At 40.0% G+C, this 19213-nt stretch overlaps 1 protein-coding gene across 5 annotated transcripts in view; it reads left to right on the top strand.

The window, feature by feature from the left end:
• Sorcs1 (sortilin related VPS10 domain containing receptor 1) overlaps positions 1 to 19213 on the top strand; it is a 501662-nt gene that overhangs the window by 467518 nt on the left and 14931 nt on the right. For all 5 annotated transcript variants that reach the window (XM_021205280.2, XM_021205273.2, XM_029537410.1 and 2 more), the window contains exons 21-24: positions 528 to 651; positions 5911 to 6023; positions 6904 to 7035; positions 13654 to 13753. In XM_021205280.2, coding sequence (XP_021060939.1) covers positions 528 to 651; positions 5911 to 6023; positions 6904 to 7035; positions 13654 to 13753 — 469 coding nt within the window. The remainder of the gene's footprint in view (positions 1 to 527; positions 652 to 5910; positions 6024 to 6903; positions 7036 to 13653; positions 13754 to 19213) is intronic.

The raw sequence follows: 19213 nt of genomic DNA, 5'->3' as shown, positions 1-19213 counted from the left end.
AAAAAAAAGAACATAGTGTATCGTTTTACAAGTCAGAAATGAGATGACCAGATTCAACAAACCCCCAAAATGTTGTCAAATAGCATCTGAGCCCTACAGCAGAAAATTTCCTAATTTGCTTTAATGCACCTGTCTTGTTACTTACTACAATGCATCTTTTAAAGCCTTGTTTTATGACTTCAAAAAAAAAAAAGAAAGAAAGAAATTCTCAGTGTATGTTGACACATTTGAAGCTTCTTTTCTTCATTTTTCCACATGATTCATTGGATTAAAACTTCTGCTGGGTAGGAGACAATGCAAGTATCTCTCTCTCTCTCTCTCTCTCTCTCTCTCTCTCTCTCTCTCTCTCTCTCTCTCGCTTCCATTTGGACTGCTGGTGCAGGGAAATCAGTTACACAGTTTATAGTGGCACACTTGGATGAGCCTGCCTCCATTCAGATCATGGGAAATGTGGTGATACTCAAAGACAGGGGTCCTTTGACAATAATCCTGACTTTCCCTTCTTTCTATGTCCTTGTCTCTCTTAGCCCCTGATCACCTTGGAGGGAAGCATATCGTTCAAGTTTACTTCTGAAGGCATGAATACTATCACAGTCCAAGTGTCTGCTGGGAACGCCATACTGCAAGACACAAAGACCATTGCGGTATACGGTGAGTGCCAGTCATCACATCCCTGATGTGCTTTTGTCCTCATCCTCAAATAATGTCCTTGGCCCTATGATGCTAATGACTTTCTAGGATGAAAGATGGCGGTACCTGAAAAAGAGCTAGAATGGTCTGAGGCTCTCCTTTAGAGAGTGCTATTCACTAGCCAAGCAGTGGTCATGGTACCATGGATGCTTCTCGTGCCTAAAGGGAGACTCTTAGCTCAGTCTCCTTGGGTAGACTGGACAAGGCTTCATCATGGGTCAGGCTAACTCATTATAGTTAGGATTTCTTTTCTGGTACTTGAGTAGTTAAAACCATTTATTAGAGAAAAAAATATCTAATTCAGAGAGACTTTGCTTTTAAATTCCATTTTTAAGAAAACCTTTCCATTATCCAAGTACTTTTAAAACCTCTTTTGCAAATCTGTACTTAAAACAACAAAAGAAAAAAATTTCCGCACCATTAACAATAGCAAATCCTCCACTAAACTAAAAGCAACAGAGATTTTACAGACAGCAGAGGCCAGGAGTGGACTAGATGTTAGGGAGAGAAATAGACACACAATGCAGTTTTGTGATGCCTGGGGAAATAGAACATATTTCAAGTATTAGATGAGATGAAATTTACTGAAATATTAAGGTAGGACTATTGCTTGAAAATGAGATACAGAAGCAGGTTTTACAGATTGATCCCACTTTGGTAATACTTTTTTTCTATACCAAAAACTAATCAGTTGGATATGAACTAAGTATTACCAGCAGATGGTAAAGACAGAGATGTTTATTTTCAATATGGAAGTGGTACATATGCATCATGGGAAATTAAAATTTAAAAAATAAGATTTTAAAACTAGATAAAGGATGTATGTGCTACTGAAGGAGAAAGAATGTGGTACCTGAAAGAAAGGGGGAGAGAGAAAAAAATTGGATTCTTTGTTTTAAAATATCAATTTAAGCCAGTTCTGAAATCAATTAATTGAGTCCAAATAATATAATGGAGGTCTAGATTGTCCTTTAGGACATAAGCCTCTTTTTTTCAATTCTTTGTTGGGCCAACTTGACCTTCAAAACCGAAGAACAATTTGTGCGCAACTTTAAACTTGTCTGAAGACAAAAAGGCCTAAGGCTACTGTTCTAGAAACAGCGTTGCATCTTTTAGTTTAGCTTCTCCCTCCAGTCTGAAGAGGTTTGGTCAGCTCAGACAGCAAGCAGAAGTCAGCCTGGATGTGAAAGACCTCCCACCCAGAGGGCTACAGCCTGACATGCATAGTAGAGAGGGGGCCGTTGATTCAGCTTCTTTACTTCGCTTGTTTCTGTGTGTTGGCATTGTGTTTAATCTTCAGTAAAACCCTAGCAAATGGAAAGTGAGCGTGCAGATTCTCACTGTACCCAGCAATTAAGGGCTTCAAAGCCAGCCCGGCTTGGCCCTGGGACCCCTGTCGGATACCCAGCAATTAAGGGCGTCAAAGCCAGCCCGGCTTGGCCCTGGGGACCCCTGTCCCCTCTGCATTACTTTTTTCTTTCTGTTTCTGTGGCCAATACTCAAACAAAAACAGGTTTATTTTTTTTGGTTCACATTTCCAGAGGCATAGAGTGCATGGCAGGTAAGAAATGACAGCAGTGGGGAAGGTGCCCGATAATCTCACATCCGTATTCAGGAAGCAGAGCCAAGAGCACAGGAAGTAAGGCCAGTCTATAACACCCCAAACCCACATACAGTCATGTATCTCCTTCAGCAAGCGTCCTCTTCCTCGGTGTTTCATGGTGTCTACAAACAATGCTACCAGTTGAAGACCATGAAAATTTGTGAGACATTAGACATCCAAACCACAAGACCCTATATCACTCGACTCAGGTCATTGCCCGTAGATGGATTCTTCTGGATGGATTCCTCTCCGGTGTGAATGTCACATAGTGGGCACTGAGCCATGTCCCTTTGGTCAGGTGTGTATATGGCCTTCTTCTGTGAATCACAGAGACTATCATAAATCTAGGAGGTCTCTGTGTTATTCTCAGCCAAACCGTCACTTACTGCAAGGAAATTGTGGCCACACATGGGAAATGACTGGCTTTAAAATCATTCTGCTGCTTCGTGACAGTTCCATTAATAACAACGGTGACAGTGACACAGACTAACATTAATGAAGACCATTTTAATCACCAGCAGCTGTCCCCAAGCACTTGAGATATATGAACTGCCTTATTAAATCCTGAAAACAGATCTGAGAGAGAGAGAGAGAGAGAGAGAGAGAGAGAGAGAGAGAGAGAGAGAGAGAGAGAGATTTATAATTATCACTGCTTTACAAATGACAAAACATGGCATAAGTATAATGAACAAGCAGGGCCTAAGCATCCTGTGTCCAGAAGGGCCGTTTCCACACCAGCTTTCTCCTTGTTATACTTGGTAATCTCACGCTCAAGTCTCTTTAAGGGCATCTTCTAAAAGTGGTCACTCTACATAGAGTGGGCGATCATCTCTTTCTTCATTAAAAGTGTTAATAGCACAGATGGTCTGCTGTAACTATTCTCATTCATTTTCAGTCAGATGAATTATCCAGAGAGTCACACGCATGGTTTGAAATGTTTTGTTTGTTTGGGCAATTCTGGGATTGAACCTGGAATGTCTGACCTATGAGGCAAATGTCATATCACAGAATGATCACATACGCTCTGTGATTTGAAGCGTGTAATGAATTATGACTTATTAAATAAAAATTTCACTGGCCAGAGTTGAATAGGAAGCTTTGAACTCAACTGATAAAAAAGAAAGAGTGGATTTTTAAGTCCTCCAGTTAGCTGGCAGAAGAGTGTTGGAGAGCCATAGTGACCTGTGGGGTCATGAGTGTGGTTAAACCACCTGAAGCAATTACTGTCCCCTAGGGAAGTTAGTCTCCATCTTCCCACAGAAGATGCTTTTGTCGGTTATGGCTGTCAAAGGAATATCTCACCCATGGTCCTTGGCAATCACATTTTTAAGTTGTCTGGGCTTTACCTCTTTAAGGGATGGAGGTCTAGTCAACAGCTGCAAGTTTTCTAGAGTACCCTGAGAAAAGAGAGGCCAGTAACTGCACCCACCCATAACATGCCTGCATAGAACTAGTAAAATAGGGGAGAAAAAATGCCAGACGGCAGGAGGCAAACTGTTGGGGAGTGATGGAGAAAAGCTGTTTCCCCAAGGGCACCAAGCAGACTGAGAAGATGGACAGTTAGCTTGTCTCCTTTCTCTTCATAGGCTCCAGGCTCAGGTCTGCCTATATAAAATGGCCAGCGTGCCGAATTCATCTCCTTTAAGAATTGAAAAAAAAAAAAAAAAGCCATTTAATTGACATTTTTTTTTCTTTTCCAACCTTACTACATAAATACTTAGGAAGAACGTTTCTAGGACATTCTATCTTTACCTCATGCAGGCTCACACATTAAATGGTAATGAGGAAGCCACATCATTTGTGTCCTCTCACTAGGCTAGTCACTCTTCCTTATGTATGACACCACTGCCCCTTGATGGGAGAAGTAAGGAGAAAGTGAGAATGACACAAGCCTCTGCCTTGACAGCAACTTAGCGCTCAGCAGGAGACTCTTGGGTCCCGCCATTTATCACACGGCTAATTTATATGCTTATAATTGTTCTGCACCAGAAAGGACTTGGGGATGTTCCCAGGGCTGACCTGTAACTCAGAAAATGTGTCTCTGGAGCAAAGCCCCTGTCATAAGTACACAGTTTCTCATCTACAAGTCCTCAAAGCATGTGGTTTTGATGACTTGGTAGCATTGTTAAGCTATGTACAAGTATGGGCTTTTATGTTGGCGAGATATATAATTGGCTTCGTTGTTGTCACTTAGCCACCACTGAAGCACAAGGACATGCTGGAAGCAAGAATTGATTGTCAAATAAGTAAATGCATACATAACGAAGCCTGCATGGAGATGAAGTCATTTTCACACTGAATAAATAACTACACATTACATGCTACAGACATGGCCCTTAGAAACCTACAGCTGCTAAGTACCATCCCAAGGCCAAGAGCACAGAGCCTCTATCCTCACAGATGTTAATATATATGTATGTATTGATGAATGATATACATATATGTAATATCCAGTAAATATAAAGAAGACAGGATGTGCCTGATGATGATGACGGAGTCAGCTAGTGGGATATTCTATCTGGTTGCGTGGTTAGAACAGCCTCTGCAATACGAGTCTGAGGGAAAGAGCCAGGAGTGCTGTGGTATGGGGGAAGTAGAAGCATCAACTATGGAAAGTGGAGGCATGGTGGAGGAGCAATAGGAAGGACAGGGCCCATCAGAACAAGGTGTGCAGCCAGGAAACACTGCAGAACAGGAGGGAGCAGAAGGAGGCTATACCATGTAGTATGAGATGAAAAAGACTGTCATAAGAAAATGCCTTTATTCTAAGTACAGTGTGCAGCACCTGGCATATTTGGGGAGAAGGTACTATGATCTTCAAGTTCTGTGTGCCAAACATTGTGAGGTAGAGGTGTTGAGGACATAAAGATACACCCTGACACTGTGATCTTAAGCTGGTGCCAACCTAGGGTCTTAGCTTCACCTTCTGGGGACAGATGCCAGCTAAAGACACAGCGGTAGTGACTTCTAAAGCTGCCCCCTTTCTTGATTCCTCTTCCAGCTGATTGTTGTCCTGCATGCCTTGGTCTAAATGTATTTAATGCATCCTCTGAGCATCTCTCCATTTCCTCCCAGAAAACTCCTCTGTAAGATTATTGCTAGTTGAATCACCATACAGCTTCCTGGAGAATCAAGACTAACTCAGGGACTACAGAAGAACCTAAATTATCCCTGATGTTAGGAATGTAAAATGCCATTCTATGAAACATGAGCAAAACACTGCTAACAGTAGAATAATTTTATCAAATAAAAGTATATAATATTATACTTACTAGATATTCATAAAATGATAAAGGCATATGCACATTAGTGGTATCATGAAAATGTAATTAAAACGTCAATGGTGAGGAAGAATAGTTAGGAAAAATGTCTCCTATCACTTAATATCCAGGATTTCAAAGCCTGGAGATAATGGGCAAAGGCTGAAGAACTGAGTATGGGCCAGAGTCTGTGGCTTCTGTTTCGCAAAGGAAGAGCTAACAGGGGCAGGATAGTGTGTTTGCCTTCTAGAAGGGTCACTCTGGTGAGTGTGCAAGCATTTGCATGAAAAATAATGTTTAGATTGCATTGGGGGAGCTATTAAACTTGTGTTAATAAACGTAATGCTACATCCACAGAGGAATTCCGGTCTCTTCGCTTGGCCTTTTCTCCAAACTTGGATGACTACAACCCTGACATCCCGGAGTGGAGGAGGGACATCAGCCGAGTCATCAAAAAGTCTCTGGTGGAAGTGAGTACCAACAGTACCTTCTCTCCACCAGACACGGTTCCTCTCCGTCCTTGCATAGCTTCATGGAAAACAGACCCTTAGCAAAGGAAGGAGAAGATGGAGCTGGAGTCCCCCAAAAGTGTGGCTAATCAATTTAGTATCTTAACATTTGTGATCCATATATATGCATGCCTGTCCTCATTAGTGGGTGAGTATAGCTGCCAGAAACACGTGGCCCTTGCTCCGCTATGAAGCTGATTCTGCTTCAAGAAGGACATGGAGATCTGCGGTAGTCATGCAGCTGAGTTCATGACGTGGGCATGAGTAAGGGAAAAATCAGTGACTGCATAATAAGCAAAGAGTACTCTGTCTAAACATCTTCAATGGTTAGTATAATTAGTAAGAGAAGCCCAGGTCCAGACCCACATCTGTGAGCACACAGATGCAAGAGTACATAGTGCACAGTGCCTAGCTATATTTCTGTGTCTTGTTTAAAAGAAAAAATCTTTATTCCTTCCCAGTCCCAAGAGAATGTAATTAGTGCCCTCATTGTGTAGAAGAAGCAGCCAGGATAACTCTCCTAGAATCTCATGAGCAATAGGTGACAAAGCCACCTGAGTGGAATGACATGATTCTCATGCCTTGGAACTTACAATGCAAGGACAGCTCCCTAAGCTTTCTGGAGAAGTAACAGAGTGATGTGGCTTATTCCTCAGTAGTCACTTGTGAGCCAAGGACACCATTTCTATCCCCTCATCCCTGTAGTACCCAGGTCTCTGCTCCTATGCCACCACTCCTCACACTCCTGTGTGATTTTCGCATTGACTGGTGCCTTCCACCTGACTCTCCATCTGCCATCTTTCTCCACGGGACTCACCTAGTCTCTTTATCTCCCTCCCAGGCCACAGGGATTCCCAGCCAGCATATCCTGGTGGCAGTGTTACCTGGCTTACCCACTGCTGCAGAGCTCTTTGTTTTGCCCTATCAAGATGGAACCAGAGAAAACAAAAGGTCGCCTGAGGACCTGGAGCAGGTGAGGTTCCCAGAAGACACTTCAAACTTCATCCACCCATAAGCAATCTAGCCACCACAATATCTCTGGGAGGACTGGTGGCTACTATCAACCCCGACATAAGAATCAGTACACAGTTTAGTCTGAGAGCTGAGGCAAGGTGACTTAGAATGTGGTAAACATTGAGTGAGGTCTACATTTTAGTGGAGAGATCTCAGGTTCAGAGATCTAAGCCACATTTCTAGCTTTGTCACTGCTATTATGGTTTTATCATAGAGAGAAAGCAATCAAAGACAAAACGTTAAAGAGTTCAACTAAAGTCACCATGATCCTATAGGTACCTTTGTCAATTAAAGAAATAACATAAAAAAGCATTTGACATAGACAGTAGATGTTTAATAAATCTGTAACAGTTATATTTACAGGTGTTTTATGATAGAAAAAGATGTGGAAATAAGGAAACTAAGACTGGAGTAGTTAGTGGAAGACATTTTTTGGAAGAAGAAATGCTGATGCGGAGGAAGTAAGATGGTTCATGAATAGACTTTCAGAAAGTAGACAAATAGGGATGGTAAAGAAATGGACGATTGTGTGGTGACAATGTGGCTAGAATCAGTAATGGTTTAGAGCAGAAAAGGGACTCCTGTCATCTCAGTGGGAAGGAAGGTAGCATGCTAGAGGTTGTAACATGATTAGGGAAACTGATTATATTGTAGCCTGTCCAAGGTTCCAATCAAAGTAAATCCAGTGTCCACATAGAACCCATGATAAATTAATGTCTTAGTTGTGGAGAGCATTATTTCTCTGGTTGAAAAAAAAATGCAATGATGAAATTGCCATAAAAGGCCAAGATACGTCCTGAGATTCCATGAAATAGGCAGTTCCCTGGTAACCTGTAGTGTTCAGTCTGTTGATGTTTCTCTCTGACTTGGTCAGTTAAATAACCGAGGGAATGGTAGGAGTGAGTTTTGGAACTCATTTAATGAAAAAAATCCAGAGATACAGTTCAGGCAAGGATAAATTCAGAAGCATTCCCAAGTGTCACCAAATTACGTCCTCTTTCCCCTCTCCTTCTGCTCTCCCTGCAACCACATGAGAAGCTTGGGTAGGAATGGAGCCTGCCCATCGGAAAGCATGGGTGGCTACAGCAAGCCCTGGCTTCTAGTGAACTTGAGTCTCACTCCACTCCAAAGCCTATGCCGGTTCCACCAGGAGCTCTAGGTTTAAAGTTGTTTTGGGTCCAGTGCAGGTCAAGTGAGGAGACATCTCTCCATCCTTACAGTTATGCAGACAGAGCATTGCTGCCTACATTTCAGATGTTTTCACTCCTGGTGGATCAGAGGGTTAGAGTAGCCCATCACAAACTATTCAATAATTGCAGAAGCAGAGGACGAAGTTCTTCCTAGAAAAATGTAAAGGAAGAAGAAACGCTGAGAAAGCTAAAGCAGATTCCCCATGCTACCACAACAAATATGCAAAAGGTTATACAGACTTTTAAGACAAACACAAAGGATCTAAGCAGCAGAAACAAACCCATCAGGAGAGAGCTGAGCTCTGGAATGCTGATCATAGCTGCTTTCCTCATGTTCTGGTCCCTTCCTTATAAAGAAGTTGTAAAGAACACCCGGGAGTATAAAAGAATGGATTCTGTCCAGTGGTCCTTGAAGAGTGGTAGGGAAAGTCCACAGTAAGGGTGCCTGGCTGTCTTTTTGAGCCACTTAGGAGAGCATGCCTGAGGGAACAGAAATGCTAATTGAAGGGCACTATCTTGTCTGTGAAATAAATTGAGAATTCTTCCCAGTGAGAAGGACTTGACCCCCTTATCAGGATGCCACCATCGAGTTAATCAAGTGCGCTCTATCTGGGAGAGCTCCAACAGCCTTGCTTTCAGACCTCCAGAGACTGAGAGAAGGCTCTCTTGCCCTGGGTGGCCCCATCAAGATGATCACACCCTGCTATCCCAAGACTAGTTGCTCAAGTCTGGCCCAAGTTCTGCCCTCTTGGCCCTTGCTTCTCTCTGAGTTCTCAGGGGTGACAGGCATGAATATGCCATGTGTGAAGACCACCATGCTCTAAGAAGTTTCAATGCCTTTTTGGAGAAAGATGGAGTTATACTTATAGCCTTTCAAACTCCTTAAATGGCATTATTAGAAGAGTATGCCAATTAGTTATGCAAAGCTAAATGCTCAGTCCTGAAATTATGTATACAAGTAACATTATACAAACTGAGTAGGTCATATTTAGGAATATGTGTGTGTGTGTGTGTGTGTGTGTGTGTGTGTGTGTGTGTGTGTGTGTGTACATGACAATGAAAAAAGAGCATAACAGATTAAAGAGAGGATTTGGAAGAAGGAAGAATGGGAAAGGTGAAATATCATAATTATATTATAATATCAAACAAAAATAAAAAGTACAAGTGTTACTATTTTGGACCAGGACAGACTTGTATTGATAAATTTACCAAAGTATTTGCTATTTGGGAATTTCAAAAAATGTGTGAAGGAGCACCACACATCTGTGCTATGACCATAGCACCTGAACATGAGGGTCACACAGGACTATATATGTTTCCATAGATTTCTGAGGATCTGCGCTGGGAACCGGTTAGCTCTGTGAGGGATTCATTCCTGTCTTCTGCAGCTGCACCTAACCCTGACTAAGTTAGGATACTTGATAATCAATTCTCAAATCCACACTTAGTAGCCCTAAGAGAGAACTTGCAAACACTCGAACCCTTCAGGTTGGAAAGGACACACAACACTCCTTCTCTCAAGTCATTATCTTAAATAAGTGCTGAAACTCTGCCTAGACAGTAGAAAATCATAGTTATAATCCTATGTGCCCAAAAGAATGAAGGCTACCAATGTTTGGTTCTCACCAGTGATGGTCACCATTCCAGGAACATATTCAACATCTAGACTAATTTTAATACAATTATTTGGGGGAAAATACACTCACATGACAGGAATAAAAATGTCAGTCATTGGAGTAGAACAAAAGGGACATTTAAGGAAAGAGTAAAGATAACGATTCAGAAACAAATGCATGAAGTTGGGAGTGGGACATGCTAGGGGAGGGAAGAGTTTGGGTGGGGGTATTAGAATGGATTCACCAAAATTCATTGTTCACATATATGGAATTTTCAAATTATAAATAGAGATATTATTTAAATAAAATAAAGTGTTGATTTGTTTTCCCTATCCCATCCAAGAACACACATGTTACCTTTGTCTTGATCCTGGAATTGATTCCCATTCTCCTCAAGTTCCTTGAGTAGGATTATCCCTGCTACTTTGAATTTATTACCTTGTGCATCATCTAAGCTGCTTTCCTTGCTGTACATTACTGTGGGAATAATATTTTACTTCAGTGGCGACATGTTGTCATGGTCTTTAGTGTTTGTGCTTTCATATTGAACCCTGGGCTTCTGGAGTTAGAACATTAGTACTGTCCTTTGATATGAACATCTGCCCCACCTAGTGGGCATTTGGATTTCTATTTGCTAGTACCCCAACTTGTCAGGGTTTGTATCAACTAGACCATACTTTTCTCCTCTGCTATAGTGGAAACATTTAAAATGGTGTCTGTTCCAGTTTGTTTCCCTCTGTGGTAGGAAGCACCTACCCACCTGTGGTCAATACCGTGCATGAGAAAAAAAAAATGCCTCAGTTGTTCAGATGAGAAATTCCCATTGTTACTTTATTCTAGCTGAGTTGATTCTGATTGTTCCATTTGATCTTCATATTTTGGGATAAAAAATAAGAAGGAGAGTTGAACTGCTGTTTTTCCTACAGTAAGGCTCCCCCCCCCCATCCTTTCTAGTTCCTGTATTGAGTTTCCATTGCCTTTTCAACTAGCCATTTAAATGAAGTGTGAACTTCATCTGCATCATAGACATATCCTACCAAACAGGCAAAAACCAAGAATAATAGACTGTTTCTTGAGCCATGATTGTTTAGCTGAAGTAGAATAGGAAATGGGCTGTGTGGAAAAGTGGCAGAAGAGAATGACAGCATGATTTAAAAATGAACTTCACTTAGGAGACACACTTCACTGGAGAGCAAGAGAAGGAAATTCATCTCGCTTCAGCAATCCCATCTCTGAGTGATCACGTATTATTTCACTTGAGTCTTTCTCAGGCAACTGCTTTTTCTTCTCATTTAGGATCTTGCTATGCCTCCTGTAGATTCACACTTCATCGTAATCTTGTTGTCCAAACTTTCAAATATTACAATTTGTACAGATTGGTGGAATGAACACATTCATAAGGAACGTGTTAGGAAATGCCTGTTCCCGTGGCCTGCATTGCTCGGTGGCCTTGGGGACAGTATATTTTAGTTTGTTTGAGTTACAGATGTATTAGGAATAACAGGGTAATGAATTAAATACTGCACCATTTTTATATAATAAACCCACTCAACAAAAGATATAACTAAACATCTTTCTTTCCCCATCTCAGTAAAATGATTTGAGAAATCTATTTTTTTTTTTTAGTAGTGCTGAACTAGGATTAGGAGTCAAACAAAGCTGAAGTCTAGTCTCAACTCCTCAAATATTAACTGGGTAAACTTGGATATGTCCCTCGAGCTCTATGCTCTTCCATGGGGATGCCAGCATCAACGCATAAGGAAAAATACCTAGACACATGCAGCTTTACAAAAATAAAGTGTTCAATGCGTTCATCATGTATGTAAATATATAAATAAAATCTCAGGATCTAATGAAGACAATACAGAGTAAATAGTTTTGTAATTATCCTGGCAAGAGGTTTAAAGTATTGTTGAAATTTGTGAACTGTATACTTCTAATTTATCTTACTCACAAAATGCCTAGTTCTAATTGAGGTTATTCTTGTATGTAATGTAAATTACATCTGCTTTCGCTGCTTATGCATAATTCTTCCCCACAGAGTATATATCCTTTATCAAATGTCTTTTGATGCAAGTTAAATAACATGAAACACGTTCTGTTACTAAATTAATTTTGCATACCTGGCTTAGTTTTGTAAATGACACAGACAAAGCCAATGAAGTAATGATAAAAACCAACGCACATCTAAGAAGTTAATTATTTTCACAAGGGACTCTCCTGGAGATAATAAATTAAAAGTTATGTTGTTCTGATAAATTATATTTTCTGATATAGTTATTTATATGTCTCACTTGAGTATAATCATTTTCAGTAATAAGCTCTGATATCACTCCACTGGAATGAAAGTGGGAAGTCCTTCCACTATTGATATATAATTCTAGTTTATGTTTCTGATAGCCTTTGTGAAACAGCTCAGTTAATTAATTACTTCTGAGATGTCTTTCAGGTTTGGACTAGAGGTTTTTTTTTTTTTTAATCTCATTGTATGTCTGCATTTGCCTGTGTTTGTATGTTTTCATGTACATGTACGTTAACAGTTTGCATGCATTTCTAAGTTTCAAAGCCAAAACCATGGCGATAGACATTTACTAAACATCCAGTGTTTATTTCATATCAATACTCTACTAATTGAATAGTAATCAGAGATTACAGAGAAAACACCTTTGGTGAAATACCTTGGAAATCCATCGTTCTTTAAACCTGGAGGTTTGAGAAAAATTTCCCATGCCCATAAAACAGGAGTATCTTCTCGGAAGGAAAAAGTTGTATTCAGCGTAATTTTAACATAGAATTACTTTTCTTCCTGGTTTCACAATGGCAATGTTTGAGAGTAAGACCACAGGTGCTCCAAGTCCCAGGGCATGGGGGATCATCTCTCCCTCCCCTTGTTCAGCAGAGAAGTTTATGTGCAGAGCACTGCAGTTCCATTGTCAAGTAGGGACTTCTATAATGGACTGCAAACTAAGCCATCAGGTCCTGCTTAATTATTAAGGTTCAACAGTGCCATTTTGGCAACTTACTAGAGGAGATGAAACACCAAATAAAAAAGGGAAAGCAGAAGAATCTAACTAGAAGAATAACAGCTGGCATCCATCTAATTAGACTTAATAGCATATTAAATAAAATATGAACTTGATGCTTAAAATAGTATATTGAAAACAAGGCAAGGATAGCAGATGAAAATAAGTAGTAAGATTATCCCTCAGAGCCTTTCAGAAATTCCTCAAAATCTGTTAGCAAGGCATAATAAATTTTTATGCTAAACAAAAGAAAGGGCTTTTACCCTATTTGTAATACCTTGCTTATGTAATTTATACTCAAACTCTTTGCTCAGGTTGAATAGTCTATAGTCTAGAATTTCTTGTTTCTTATCAACATGTACCAGTCTCAGAAGTGGTTCAGCAAACATCTATTTGCAGAAACAAAGATTAACTGATTCATTGCATAAATGGTGGCTGCATTGTCTTTAGCTATATTGTTTATTAAGCTATTGACAACTTTTATTATCCAGCAGTCATAAAGTTCTTACCAGTAGATGCCATAGAGATGGTTAGGAGAAGATGAAGGAAGCAAAGTCAATCACACCATAATATTTGGACTATGCCAAGATCCTACTATTCAGCTCCTATATATAAAACAGACCCCCTCTTTCTGTCATTTGCTTTATAATGTTAGCAAGACTTGGTGAACATTCAAAATATTTCTTAGAGTAGCTGTTCATAGGCATCAAGATGATTTTGGTGACACTAACTGTAACACTTCTTTCAGATATCTGAAGTTCTAATCCACAAACTCAACCAAAACTTGGTGCACTTCGAGCTGAAGCCTGGGGTCCAAGTTCTTGTCCACGCAGCTCACCTGACAGCAGGTCAGTTTTCGTGTTGGGGGTTCTTGTCAACAACTGGACTGGAGGAGAACCATGTTCCTTAAAATCAAGGGTCGATGGTAGTTATACATTGGACATAACTCCTGAAGGTTTTCTTGATCGATGGCTCTTCCCTAATGGGAATCAAGTTCAGCATGAGAATAAGATATTGCTTCTACTTAGTCCCTGGAAAACAGTTCAATAAATCACATAGGGCATGCTCCCAGGTGATAGCATACTTTGTCTCAAAATACCTCGTGAAAAGAGCATTAACCTTACAGGTAACATTTTCCAAATCTTTCTATAAAGCTTTGCTTTCAAATCATTCATAGCACAAAGAATTTGATTTATTTATGTGCCAGGCTATTGTAGTACAGTTGAAGTAGATATTTAGGAGCCATATAAAGTCAACCTTGATTTGGTCCCAATTTTATAAATAAATGTTATTGATTTTTCTGACTCTAATGAAAAGTAGGCAGAGGATCCTTATTTTAACTATAGAGCAGGCTTTTAATAAAAACAAGTAATTTAAGCATTTATAAATAGATATCCCTATGTATGCCAATAATATATTCAATAAACAATACTTATCAATTATTTGTTTGGACAGAGCAGCAACTTCAGGAAGAACAAATGCCAACAAGAAATTGTTGATATAATGATACGAGTTGTGATCTTGTTTAGTGTAGGAAAGTATGGGGGTGGCTTTGGGTAGAGATATCCTATACAATAGAGCCAAGGTGTAGGAAGTTGGAGGAGGTCTCTTAATAAACCAGCATATGAGCATTTATGGAGAGAGTTAATATTCTATATAAACATTTAAAATTTTACATTTTTATTTTGGGTTTTATTTTGTACACCCAGATCTTTATTTTCCATAGTTTTGCTAGAATTCAATATGCACAGCAGAAAACATACTTAAATATTCTGTGCTATAGAGTTGGTGAGGGGATTTAAGTCATTCGGATTGTGTGAAAATTGGATTAATTTGGATGAATTTAGACGAATTTAGATGAATGCATGGTATATGAAAGTTGCCCCTTTTCCTGTTTTCTTTCCTTGTATTATTATCAGTTGAAGTAATTTAAGAAATCAAAGGCAGAGATTAATTCTATTTGTTCCAAATTATATTGAGTATTTTATAAAGGAGATAATATTTGGGGTGGTTCTTAAAAGACAGATAGGATGAAGCTCGTAAGCTATTCCAAAAACCGGGGAAAGTCCTTGGGGATGCCAAGGGAGTCAAATGAGTGAGGATGGAGACCAGAGGTTTCCATCTCCATTTTTCAGCTTCTTGGTGATGCCAGGAGGTTCCCAGGTATGGAAGCCTGCTAAGTGTATTGTCACTGACTCCTGTTCTTCTCCCACTGTTGTATTAACTAAGTGTTCAGATGCAATTGTTAATGAACATAGGGAATGAAGGTAGAGCACGGACCATGCTGTGTGAGCCATCTGTACTTTAGTGGGGTCGGAGAAGCCATAAAAAAAGCCTTGGAAAGGAGATGTGAAATACACTTAATTCATTAGTGAGGCTTGCTTAGGAGACATACTACCACATCATCCTCTCTCAGAGTACATAGAGATACTTGCTCATGTTCGAATTTAGAGGCTGAATATTGTAGAACCCGATATCCTGTACAGAATCCTGCATTTGAAGGCATATGTTTCATCTCTCCTCATTCTAAATTTGCTTTAGATCACATTCAGCTTCTGAATGAATTTAGACAGCAAATTGTAAATTATGTTGTAATGTGCTTTGTTTCTCAGAAAACTCCCTCTGTTCCATGTACTTGGAGACTCTATTGGAGTGGGGAAAATATCCCAAGGCATGCTAAACAGAGAATTAGTTATATTTCTCAGTCTGTCTACTCTGAAGGACAACTATGTTTTGACCCTGCACTTTTTATTTTTACACAGTTTTCCTCATTATGTTACACTTCACATATGTTTCATATTATTCTGGTAAATTTGACATGCTGCAGAATCAGTGTTCAAGAAGTGGCCAGGAGGACAAAGGCAACCCTGGGTTATGTAGTAGGGATCTTATCTCAAATATAAGTAGAATATCAAAAGGAGGAATTTGGTGAGTGCTCTTCTTGTGAGAACTAGTATAGAATTGAAATCAACTTATAAAGTTGGTAATTAGATATCTGAGACTGGTGTATCTCATGGCTTAATCATGAGAAACTGATGCAGCAAGAGCATCCTAAGATTGTGTAGATCCATATCTCACATGGAAGCTTCATTCTTGATAAATGTGAGAAATTCTTTCAGCTGCAGTAACTCTAGATGGCCAGGGGCAATACAAAGTTGAAAAAGCTTGAGAATTTCCTCCATTTCATGCTTGCAGCTAATTCACAGAAGGGTGTTTGGGAGCAGGAGTCAGGGTTCTGGGAAGAAAGACTGGCAGAATGTATCATTGGACGTCGACATAACTATACTGGCATTTGAAAGATGGGTAGCTGTACCAAAGATATGTAAGACTCAAGGTTGCCAAGACAACAGGAGAAAAGATAGAACTGCAGACAGGAAGAAGGAGTTCTTATACTGGGATGACTTGACAAGCAAGAGAGAGAGAAAAAAATCTTTATCTTCCAATCATTATGGCTATTTACTTTTGTTCCTATTAGATTTAATAGCAATATCTTCTGTTAGTGGAATTGCAAGCTTTAGTACCACGCATTATGAAGTTTCTATCATGGCTGACTCAAAAACTATCTTGATGTAGACTTAATGTGGCACATCAGTTTCTGTGAAGGAAGACAAGGACCGAGACTGAAAGAATAACTGAACCCCAAAGTGCTATTTGCTTACATAAGTGTGTAGAACTGGCTGTATCCCTAGGTACATACAATCTGCACTAGATGTTTATAACAATATGAACAACAAAAAACTTGTGTCAAGAATGTGACTTTTAAGCCATCATGAGGAGGAGCAACAGTTTCTTACATGGAATTGATCCTGGCATAGCTCTAGCTTCTATAGTTAGAAAAATAAAAATAGTTATTTAAACATCAGTCCATGGGACCGCATGTCTAACAAAGAGACCACAGAGTATTCTCCTTTCATGCATGGAAAAACGGCACTGTAACTGAAACAGGGCATTTTAGGTGAAGGCTAGGTGGATTACAGTGGTGTTTTCTAAATTGCAATGAACATATTCATATATGGATGAGGGACACTGTTTAGTGCAGATAGGGAATTTCAGTTCCATTCTCGTCCTCCCATGCCCCTTACAAACAGGGAAAATAAACCACTGTTTCTCTAAGCAGTACTACTGACACCTTCCCAGGGACCATTACCGCACACTGCTGCTGCCATTAATTGCTCGGCAGATGTTCATCAGCCTCCTTTTTAAAATGTTCAAGCCAGAGGATCTTGCTGGTGAGACGTAGAACATGGTTTGCTTAGACTCCCTGGGAAATGAACTGTCTTCTTTCAGGAATTTATTAGCCTCGTTTTGTTTTTCAAATTCAGTTCCCTATTTGCTTTTATGGGGGCATAAGATAAGCCTTGGCAGAGAACTGGGTGCCATTAGAAACTGTATAGTGCCTATTCCCTTCTGGGTGCTCTCTTTTGAAATTCAGTCTAAGCTGAGTCAAGCTTTGAACACAGTGCTTACTTTACTCATAGTCTTTCCTATGCTCCTTGGAAACTGTCTGGTTTCTCTTGAGGGTCTACCTACATCAGACATGCTTCTGGAAGTCTCTTTGCAGAAAGAAGAGATTTGGCATTTTGTGCAAGTAGGGGAGAAATTAAGGGAATGTTGATAAGAAGGTGGAGACAAGGTCACAACTTGAACAAATGCTTTTAAGTTTTAGAACCATGTTTAGTAGACAGGCTCAGATATTACAGAGTCACTGAGAGAGTTAGAAAGGCATGAATAAATAAGCAACATTTTGGATTGGACGAGAAATGCTAGTGTTTGGGATGAAGCATAACATACTCACTGGTCCTCACCCCCCCCACCCCCGCTTTCTTCAGTGTTCTACACACCCAAGTCTATTTGTGTTTTAAGGCTTAGGTCTATGCCAGCATGTGGATGACATCTTCTCAGAAGCCTTTGCCCCATTCCCACTTCCCATGTCTCGACTCATCTATTTTAAGTTTCTTTCTGACAATGGTGAATATGACTATCTTCATCCTCATCTTCCAAACACATACTAACTTTTGATGAGTGGGTTCTTAATGCCATGATGTTGTCACCATCACTGAACCCAGCAGAGAAACTGCACTTGTCAGGTGCTCCACAAACTGTACTTATAAAAATAATCAGGTGCATAATTCATAACCTGTAGAAAATTATATTTGTGAGCCAGTCTCCAAGACTACTCTAGATGAACACCTGGCTAGTGGAGACTTCCATCATTCTATTCCATAGGCATCTAGAGAAAAACATTTTCTCTGTTTTTATTCCTTATTTTGTTTTGTTTTTCAAGACAGGGTTTCTCTGTGTAGTCCTTGCTGTCCTGGAACTCACTCTGTAGACTAGGCTGGCCTCGAACTCAGAAATCTGCCTGCCTCTGCCTCCCGAGTGCTGGGATTAAAGGCGTGCACCACCACGCCCGACTTTTATTCCTTATTCTTGATATAGTAATGCATATTTAATTGTGCATTGAGAATGGACAGTTAGAAAAAAAAATCACACCCATGTTCTTTGGAGTTCGGTGTCTCAGAATAAGGAAAGAAAGCAGGGGAGCAAAAGTCTGATATTGAAAAGAGCCTGAATTAAGTATACCTTGCTGCGCCTGGCTTAGTGCTCTGTATCGTCTATTTTCACGATGGAATTTCATTGTAAGAAGTATTTGATGGCCATTTACTAAAGCTCAAAGTCTGATGCAAGCCATTTGATTTCTATTGGCCATTATAAAAAAATATATCTAAACTGTCGACTAAAATCCTTAAAATGCTTGCTTTGGTTTTGTTTGCTTGCATTGGTAACTTGGAGTTGTATACATTTCAGAGGTATCATTTTATTCTTCCAGTACTATCTTCGACACCTCATTTGGCAATAATCCCTTTAAATGTACAGCCCATGAGGGGAATATAAGACAAATTAGGTAGGGCCCTTGCTCATTTTACACTACTGAGCTGAACCACAAACACTCATGCAGGAACACAGTGGACAGACCAGCAACAATGGGCAGGACAGAAACAGAAGAGGACCTACTGAAATGCTTCTTTAATTCTGGATAATCATTCATAATTCATTCTCTTTATAATGTAGAATATTTTAAGGCTATTGCAAAGATGGTGATTTCTTTGATGGCCCCATCAACCTAGGTGACAGAGCCCCTTGTTCATCGAGGAAGATACATTTAGTGCCATTTAGAATAAAATCTGGCCGGGCAGTGGTGGCGAACGCCTTTAATTCCAGCACTTGGGAGGCAGAGGCAGGCGGATTTCTGAGTTCGAGGCCAGCCTGGTCTACAAAGTGAGTTCCAGGACAGCCAGGGCTACACA

Source organism: Mus pahari, chromosome 1 (genome assembly GCF_900095145.1).
Source record: "Mus pahari chromosome 1, PAHARI_EIJ_v1.1, whole genome shotgun sequence".
Classification (NCBI taxonomy): domain Eukaryota; kingdom Metazoa; phylum Chordata; class Mammalia; order Rodentia; family Muridae; genus Mus; species Mus pahari.
Note: the sequence above shows the minus strand (reverse complement) of the source record. Positions and strands in the feature narration are given on the sequence as shown.